Source organism: Oryx dammah, unplaced genomic scaffold (genome assembly GCF_014754425.2).
Source record: "Oryx dammah isolate SB20612 unplaced genomic scaffold, SCBI_Odam_1.1 HiC_scaffold_9, whole genome shotgun sequence".
Lineage (NCBI taxonomy): Eukaryota > Metazoa > Chordata > Mammalia > Artiodactyla > Bovidae > Oryx > Oryx dammah.
The window spans coordinates 1277831-1286944 of record NW_024070193.1 but is presented as its reverse complement, the minus strand read 5'-3'; the positions used below and the strand labels follow the sequence as shown (position 1 = coordinate 1286944).

At 66.6% G+C, this 9114-nt stretch overlaps 1 protein-coding gene across 1 annotated transcript; it reads left to right on the top strand.

Annotated features, from left to right (window-relative positions):
- The first annotated feature begins 2741 nt into the window (after positions 1–2741).
- DNAJB8 (DnaJ heat shock protein family (Hsp40) member B8) lies at positions 2742–3425 on the top strand. Its single transcript, XM_040246648.1, has one exon. It carries the CDS (start codon positions 2742–2744, stop codon positions 3423–3425), a length of 684 nt encoding a protein of 227 aa, XP_040102582.1.
- The last annotated feature ends 5689 nt before the right edge of the window (positions 3426–9114 follow it).

Below are 9114 nucleotides of genomic sequence, written 5' to 3'. Positions count from 1 at the left end.
GCACTGCCATGACCATCCGCACGTTTCTCCCCCATCCCTGCGTCGCCACCTGCATCCTGACCTCAGTGAGCGGTGGTCACCGTGGCCACGCCCTTCTCACCACTTCACCCACATCGCCCCATTTCCACGGCCACCACCCCCTTCATCTGAGCCACTGCCGCGGGGTAGACAGTCGCCGACCACGTAACAGGCATGAAGGCGTGGCACCCGAGGCCACAGCTGCTGGCCAACATGGGGCACCGAGACCAGGGAGGCCAGTCGACGATGACCGCGGTCTGCAGCTCCAAAGCAGCAGCTCTCGAGGATCACCCGGCGGCTGCTCGAGCCCCGGCACAATCTGGTGAGCGTGTCCTGAGCACCTCAGCCCACTGCCCCAGAGCATGGCCTCTGGGAGGGTCACCCAAAGCTGCTGCAAACCTCCGGGCGGCCCTCTGCCTGCTCCTGCCTCCTTCTCCTCCACACCTCAGGCCCCTGCAGACTCCAGCCATAAGGGGCTCCTCCAGGGTGCGATGGAGACCCCGGAGGAGGGCGGTGGTCCCTGCGTGAGCACCGGCCGGCGGGATCGCTCTCAGTGCTCCCCTCTGCGCCCCTCATCCCCGCCAGCACCCCGACTGTTCCTGCCATGGGCCGCCACCACCATTGCTGCGCCCAGCAGGAGCAAGGCCAGCCTCTCCTCCCCAGGACCACGGCCGCCTCATCCACCACAAGGCACTGTCCTCTGCCCTCTGCATGGACGGCGCCTCTCAGGGTGGACACGCTGTTGGAGATGCACGGACCTGTCCTGAAGGACCGCCACTCCCCACTCCGCTGAAAACGGCCTTTCCCACGTGCTGTGGGCAAGAGTGACATTTGCAACGTCCCAGGAGGGGCTGTGGGAGGGTCCCCAGTGTCTGCCAGCTCTTACTCTCTCCCCCAGAGACCCCTCAGTCTGGGCTCCAGGAGGAGAGGATGTGTTTTGTAGCCCTAGCAGCTGTCCCAGGGGTGCTGACGCATAAAGCGGGCGAGAGCCAAGCGTCGGTCCTAAGCCTCTGCGATGTGACGGAGAGCCTCCGCCACCAGGCACCTCCTGTGGGCACCTTCCCTCAGCCCCCGTGGACCAGCCTGCCGAGAACAGGCTCCCGCTGCAGTGACAGACACCGAGCTTCCCACCTACGGAACTGCTTGCACCCGCGTCCAGCCGGGTTACTCCACCGCCGAGCACGTGGGTGGGTGGGCTGGGGACGGAGGGTGAGCCGTCCTCTGGGCGAGGGTTGTGGGGAGACAGTGCTTGTCACTCTGGGGTCCCCACCATCTGCTTTCAGCCACCCCCCCCAGCATCTGGGGTTGGTGAGAACATGCTGTCCCCACGAGGTGCTGGGAGGCCAGCACCCGTGAGCATCAAGGGAAAGGAGCCATCGAGGGGGGAACAGGAAGGGGTGCAGACCAGAAATGGGCGTGGGGGGACGCTGCCCCACGAGCTCTTGGCGGCCCGCTGACTGGCCGGGGGCGGTGCCTCCGTCTCACCTGGGGGGGTGAGGCGCATGGGAATCCATGTAAGGCGCTTGTTAATGCTGCTTATGCTGCTTCTGGACGCGCCCAGCGTCAGAACAGGAACAAAAGACGCAGGGACGCCCCCCTGGCACCGCGGGTTCCTCACTTCCCACCAAGCGCGTGGCAGACAGCACCTGAGACTGCTCTCCCTCAGGGCGGGCGGGGGCTGTTCCCCAGCGCAGTTCCAGTCCCAGTCCCAGGGCAGCCGGTGGGCCCTGCTGTGTTCTTGCCCCTCCCCCCGCCTTTGCTCTCAGTGCGGTTCTGTCTTTCCCAGGCACTCCTTTCATGGATTTTGGACCTGCCCAGGTAATCCAGGGTGATCTCTAATTGCATACGAAGAAACCCTTTTCCCCAACAGTAGTACGAGCACACCCACAGGTTCTGTGGCTGGGACGGGACCACTGTTCCACCCGCCGCACTCACTGGCCTGCCCTTCCCACCAGCACTGAGTGGAACGCCCCTTCCAGGGTGCCGTCCACCACGCCCCAGCACCTCCTCTCTCACCCACCTGCTGTGTGACCTTGAGTCTGATGCCACAAGTCTCTGGGCCTCATTCATTCAAGGAACGTGTGCTGGTCCGAGATGCTGACACACACCCGTGCCTCTGCGGGGCTCGTCTCAGACAACCTGAGAGGCCCGCTGGGCGCCAGCAGAAGGAACTCCGGCCCCAACCTCACCCAGACTCTGGGCTCAGTCCACTTGCACCCCGGGGTCCTCACGCCCCTCCCTGAGCCCCAGCGCAGACCCTGGGGCCCACCTTCGGAGGCTGGTCCTGTCTCAGCCCCTGGGGCTCAGCCCTGGAGGCTCCAGCAGCCTGAACTCCGAGTGTGGACCCCCAGGTGTGGCCTCTTGCGTAGGACCGGCCCATGTACCAGGCCCCGGACTGCAGGGGCCGGGCTCTGCCCCGCCCAGGGCCGATGTCACAAAGGGCCAGGTGGCTCTGCGGGGGGCCTTGTGGCCAAGTGGGGGGGGGGCCCAGCGGCACTGCCTTCCCTCCCCCTACCCCTCCAGCGAGGCGCCCACCCATCCCCCTGCGCTGGTACTATGAAAGGGTAGTCGGCCGGGCAGAGCCGCTCCGGAGCCAGAGTCCGGCCAGGCCCTGCCGAGCGGCCCCCACTTGCCACTGCTGCCCCCGCCCCCCGGCCACCCGGGCCCCCGGCCACCCGGGCCCCTGGCCCGCATCTCTCCGCCTCCGCGCCCCAGCCCTCAGCATGGCTAACTACTACGAAGTGCTCGGGGTGCAGGCCAGCGCCTCCCCGGAAGACATCAAGAAGGCCTACCGCAAGCTGGCCCTGCGCTGGCACCCCGACAAGAACCCCGACAACAAGGAGGAGGCCGAGAAGAAATTCAAGCAGGTGTCCGAGGCCTACGAGGTCCTGTCCGACTCCAAGAAGCGCTCGCTGTACGACCGCGCGGGCTGTGACGGCTGGCGGCTCGGCGGGACCGGCTCCCCGCACGGCGGCGGCTACACCTTCCGCAACCCGGAGGACATCTTCCGCGAGTTCTTCGGAGGCCTGGACCCCTTCTCCTTCGACTTCTGGGACGCGCCCTTCAGCAGCGAGCGCGGGGCCCGGGGCCACGGGCTGCGCGGGGCATTCTCAGCCGGCTTCGGCGAGTTCCCCGCCTTCATGGAGGCCTTCTCAGCCTTTGACAGCTTGGGCCGCGGGGCCGCCGGCCGGACCACCTTCTCGTCCATGTCCTTCGGCGGCTCTGGCTCGGGCGGCTCCGGCTTCAAATCGGTGATGTCGTCCACCGAGATGGTCAACGGCCACAAGGTCACCACCAAACGCATCGTGGAGAACGGGCAGGAGCGCGTGGAGGTGGAGGAGGACGGGCAGCTCAAGTCGGTGACCATCAACGGCAAGGAGCAGCTCAAACGGGTGGACAGCAAGTAGGCGCCACCCGCACACGCCGCCCGGCGGTGCTCAATAAACGTGCTAAGGAGCTTGCGGGTGCGGTGGCTCGCTTGGGCGGGGGGGGCGGACGTCCAGGCCCACCTGCGAGGCCTGGGGACAGGTCAGGCGTCTGGCTCAGGCTGACCTCGCCAGGGCGCCGCGCGGGCTCCGGGCTGGCACCTCCTGCGCCCGCGTGCGGGTCCGTGCGTGCGTGTCCGTGTGCGTGTGTCCGCGTCCGTGCGTGCAGGTCCGTGCCTGCGTCCGTGAGCGTGCGTTGTTGGGGTCGTGAGGGTCAAAACGGCCGCCCGCCTGCCCAGCCCTTGGCCTGGGGCCTCTAACCACCACAGGTGTGCGCCGCCGGCCGGTGGGGGGGCAGGGGTGGAGGGGCACTGCTTGCCTTCAGCATGAAGATGTCAGGCCTCGCCTTCCCCACGAGATCCCGACGGCCCTGCCGCTGGCTACTCCGTCCCTGCCACAAGGCAGCACCCCAAGATCCCTAGGGGCCCACGAGTCCCCTTGGGTGCTGCAGGGCCCTGGGCAGGAGCACACAGGAGGTGACCTACTGCCCCTGCAGGCTCAGGCCTCCTGGGTTCAGCCCCGCAGAGCCTGGGGCTGGCCGGCAGCTGGAGGCCCCCCTAACTGTGTTAGGCGAGGAGCCAGCGGAGCCGCCTGGCACACAAGAGGGTCCCACCGCGGCTCCCAGCCCTGCGGCCGGACTGACTTCATCAAAGCCCCCACGACAGCGTTAACTACCCGACCTCTGCCCCCGCCGACCTGCTAACTTCACCAATTACTGGCCGAGCGCGGCTGCATCAAGTGGCCCTGCTTAGCCCCGACAGCTGCCCAGCAAATCCAATTACGGGCCTGCAGCCCACCAGTGGGCGCAGGGCCCTGGGGCTGGGTGGGCGCAAGGCATGGGCGTTTACAGACACCCCAAGGACCTTACCTCGGTGTCCCCCCCCAACTCACAGGCTGGTTGGAGTGGTCCCCTGTTCCAGTCCCTCCGAGGGGATGGAGCCTGGCAGCGGCCAGAGCCAGCTCAGTGGGCCGCACACCCTCAGCCCCTCTCTGATCCTAAGTCCCTCTCTACATCCTCTTCTCGGCCAGGAACCCCATCTGACGGGCGGCCGCGCTGAAGGCCAGACAGAGACCCGTGGGAGGTGGGCACAGAGGGGTCTGGGAGGAGGGTTCTGGGCACGGCATGGCCCGTGCAAAAGCCGTGAGGCAGGAGATGGTGAGGCCCCCGTTCAGAATGCAGCTCCCACGCTCACCGCCTGCACCAGGCCCACTGCTCGTGGCTCACCCAAACAGTGCCCCAGCCGCCTCCCTTCATCCCGCTGTCATCCCCGCAGCCAGAAGGGTCTTGTGAAAACCTGAGAGGTTCGTGAGACACTCAGAGGAAGTCAGGTCTCCGGGGTGGCTGCTGAGGCCCCCACGACCTGCCTCCCCTGGCACACTCTGTGCCCCAGCCCCAGTGGCCTCCTGCTCCTGCACACTCACCAGGGGGACTCCTGCCTTGAGACCTCAGCACGGGCCGTGCCATGCCAGGAACCCTCCTCCCGGGCCTCTGTCTCCCCTCTGCCCCTGCGTCCCCGCTCATCTCCCCACCCTCCCCTCCCTGCAGCCCCCCCTCCTGAAGTGGGACTTTTGCACAGACTGGCCCGGTTTCTGAAACACCCTGCTCTACCCAGGCCTCTCCTGCCACCACCCCCTCGGGGAGATCTTACACCCCCTCTTGCACACGTCTCTCCTGGGTCCCCACGTCCCTCCGGGCCCCTGACTGTCAGGGGACACGACGGGGTCCCAGTGTTGCCCCTCGGGCACCAGGTTCAGTGACGCCGGAGCCTTTATGAGCGAGGGCAGCAAAGCCCTGGGGAGGGATGCACCACCGCTCGCAGGGCAGGTCTGCAGCCTCCGACCACGTGTAGCCTGAGGCCACCTGGGGCCCTGATGGCCTGGGTTCTCCTCAGGGCTCTAGCTTCTCCGTGGATGGGAACAGGCCACGTTGTCAGCCCTACTGAGCCCCCCAGTGGAGAAGGCAATGGCACCCCACTCCAGTAGTCTTGCCTGGAAAATCCCATGGACGGAGGAGCCTGATGGGCTGCAGTCCATGGGGTCACTAACAGTCGGACATGACTGAGCGTCTTCACTTTCACTTTTCACTTTCATGCATTGGAGAAGGAAACAGCAACCCACTCCAGTGTTCTTGCCTGGAAAATCCCAGGGACTGCGGAGCCTGGTGGGCTGCCGTCTATGGGGTCGCAGAGTCGGACACGACTGAAGCGACTCAGCAGCAGCAGCAGCAGCAGAGCCCCCCAGGGCTCCTCCTGTACACTCTCCCCAGAGACTCTCACTGACCCCCAAAACAGGGACAGCCACTTGCCCCCATTTTACAGATGGGGAAACTGAGGCTCGGAGGCCGAGAGATGTGGACGAGTTCGCCCATCCGCACTGGAAGTCCATGTACCCCCCTCCTACTCCTCTCGCCCTGCGCCCAGGCCTGGGGTGGGGTGGGTGCGGCCTGGGCAGCCTCCTGCATGCCCCCCTCCCCTGGCCAGTCGATGTTATCGCAGCTGATTTAATTTCAAAGACGGATTGAGCTGTGGCGGGAGGGAGAGCAGCTAATCGCAGCCGCCATCTGCCCCGTTGTCATGGGGATGGGCTCCCAGGAATCGCGCAGGGGCTGGACCCAGATAAGGGTGGGCGGGAGGGGGCTCCGTGGACAGGCAGGAGCGGGCAGAGTGGTGGGGGTGAGGGAGGACCCAGAGACCCTCAAGGGGCAGGGCTTTGGAGCCGGGGGAGAAGCTCGAGGGTGCCCAGGCGGGCAGTACCGGGGGCAGTGGAGGGACTGATGCCCAGCGCGGCTCGGGGTAGGGCTGGTGGGACAGAGACCGCCCCGTCCAGAGCCTGGCTGAGCCAAGCTCTAGCCCTAGCATGGCCCCTGCTGCAGCCTGCTCTGCGCTGCCCCGGGAAGTGCTGGGTGTGTTCAGACCTCCCCGGTCTGCCCCCTTTGCCACAAAAAGGCCACAGACCCCAGGGTCCCTCCCTGGCCAGGCAGGGGCCCAAGCTCGGTGCAGAGCAGCGGCCAGTGCCCTTGGTCTGGCCTCTAGGACAGTCGACTCCTGCCGTCCGGGATGTCCTCCTCCTGCGGCTGGCGGTGGGGGGCTGCTGAGCACCCACCACGAGCCTGTCCGCCGCATGGCACCCCGCCTCCTGACCACCCTGTGCTCTTACAGACCAGGAAAGAGCCCCATGGCAGCTTCGTCAACAGACGCCGGCCCGCCTTCCCTGGGTCCAGGCCTTGGGGGGTGCGGGGACAAGTCGTGGGGCTCTGCTCCCTGCCTGCCCGCGTGCTGTCCCAGCTGAGACCTGGCCTCGGTCGGGCCTGTCCCAGGGCAGCCTGCCCCACCACCCACACAGTCAAGGCCCGGCCCGCCCCCTCCTCGGCCTCTGCCCCTCGGCAGGGGCCCTTCCCCGGGAACCTGCTGTGTGGGAGGAGCCTTGGCTCCTCGCTCCCTGCGCGGACCTCCTGCAGACCCTCCCGTGCTGTGCACCTCTGTGTCAGGACTGCAAGTCTGGATGCCCCTGGCGGCCATAGGCGTGTCCTGAGGACCCGGGGAGCACCGTGGGGCCCGGGAGCCCGAGCGCCTGCCTGGGGCGGCCCTGCCCGCCAACCACACCACACTGTCACCACCCCCCCCACAAGCAGGAACCTGCACCACCAGCCACTTGAGCCCCCAGGCGCCGTGGTTATGCCTGCGGTCACCCAAGCCGCCGGTCAGGAAACCCCTGGGGTCGTGGGGTTCCGGGGTGGCAGCAGGGGTATGTACCAGCTACTTTCCGCTGCAGACGCCGGGCCGTCCCGGGCCACCCCAGACCTGCAGCATGGCCCCCCCACCCCCAGCCCCCACCACCACGCCTCCAGCTGGATCCTGCATGCCCACCCTGCCTCTGTGGCTCCGGAGCCTGGATCTCCCGTCCAGCCCCTTTCCGAAAGCAGAGCAAGGGTGTTAATTGCAAGAGACTGATTCCCATACTTGTTTTAAATTGATATTTAATTAAAAAGTTAATTATTAATTAGGCTTATCGATTGCCTGCCAGTTGCTGGCTGGGCAAGGCTGGCTGGCAACATCACCTGGCCTGTGAGCATCTGCGCGCCTCCGTGAGCCCGGCCAGCATCAGCTCAGCCACAAATCCCGCTGCTGGGTCTCCTCCCGGTGGGCCGGCTGGCTCAGGAGCCTGGGTGCTGCCCGACCCAGGGCTACAGGCTGGCCCTGCCCGCTGTCTAACTCCGTCCTGGGCTGCAGCCCGGAGCCATGGAAGCTGCTCACGACTTGTGCTGAACGAGGATGTGTCTGCCCTCGGCTCAGCCTTGCAAGCCCGCTCTTCCTGGCAGAGGCGAGGGAGGTGTGGGCTGAGTGCTCCCTGCAGGGGGCACATGCCCAGGCCCTGAAGGGCGGCCTCTGCTGAAGGGAGAGCAGCTGTGGGAAGGCCTGGGTCACCTCCGAGGGCCCTGTCTGCTCTGAGATGGGGCGACGGGGCGGAGGGGGAACCAGGGGTCACTGGGGGCCTGCTGAGCGTGGCACGCATGATAGGCAGCCGTGAGCTCGGGGTCAGGAGAAAGGTCAGGAGCGGGTGAGCAGTCACCCCCGGTGCCATCGCCACCACCAGAGACTCGCCGCACTCACTCAGGGAGGACGGGTTTGCCCACCTGCTGTGCCGCGGTCAGGGCGCCATGTTATGTCGACTCTGTGGCAAGCGGAGACCATTCCCACCTGTGAGGGGACTGCAGTCTAGAGGGAGAGAGGTTTTGACTGGTCATCTCGGACACTGAGTCGGGGGTGGGGTGGGCACAGGGGACAGACAGGACGCAGGGAGACCTGGGTGCATTTGCCCCCTACGTGAAAGTGAGAAAAGGCTGCCCCAGGGCAGACAGGGGTGCGGGTGTGTGCGTCGGGCAGCGTGCCCATGTGTGCCACGCATCTGCCAGCTGCGGTGCCATGGAGACCGTCCCGCAGACCCGACTGATGCCCCGGCTCGCCCTTCCTTGCCCAAGAGCTGCTCTGACCCAGCATGAGGACGCCTGCAGGGCCCGCTGGGCCCCTGTGTGCTTGAACGCTGCAGGCTGATGGACAAGCCTTGCCCGGTGAGGTGAGGGCTACAGCCACGCCCCACTCGTCTCCGGGTGAACAGGCCTCAGCACACCCCTCGAGGCTTCTCAGCTGGCCTCCCCGGGGTCCGTAGCCCACTGACCGTGGGGCAGCAGCTCCTCCTCCAGCTCGCTTTCCCCCTTGCCTGGCCTTGTTCCCCACCCCAGGCTGCCCCTGTTTCCCGGGACCACTTCCCACGACTCCATCCTGCACGCAAAACCCATTTTCCAGGCAGATCTGAGGGCCGCCTTGTCCAAGGCCCGTGCTGAGCTGAGGGAAGCCCTGTCCGGTTGACTAAGGGCTCCTCTGTGGCCATCCCCATGGGGCTCCTCACCCTGAAGTGCAGGGACCAGAGCTGTCCCCCTGGGCTTCAGGGCCCCAGAGGTCTACGGGTCAGGGTCCCGGCAGGAGAGGGGCGACACCGGAAGCAGATGAGAGGAGCAAATGCAGGGGCTCTCACAGGCGTGGTGACATCAAAGACAAGGAGGCTGCGGCCGCTGAGGACGGGCCAGCCCTGGGGCTCCCAGGAGGCCCGAGAC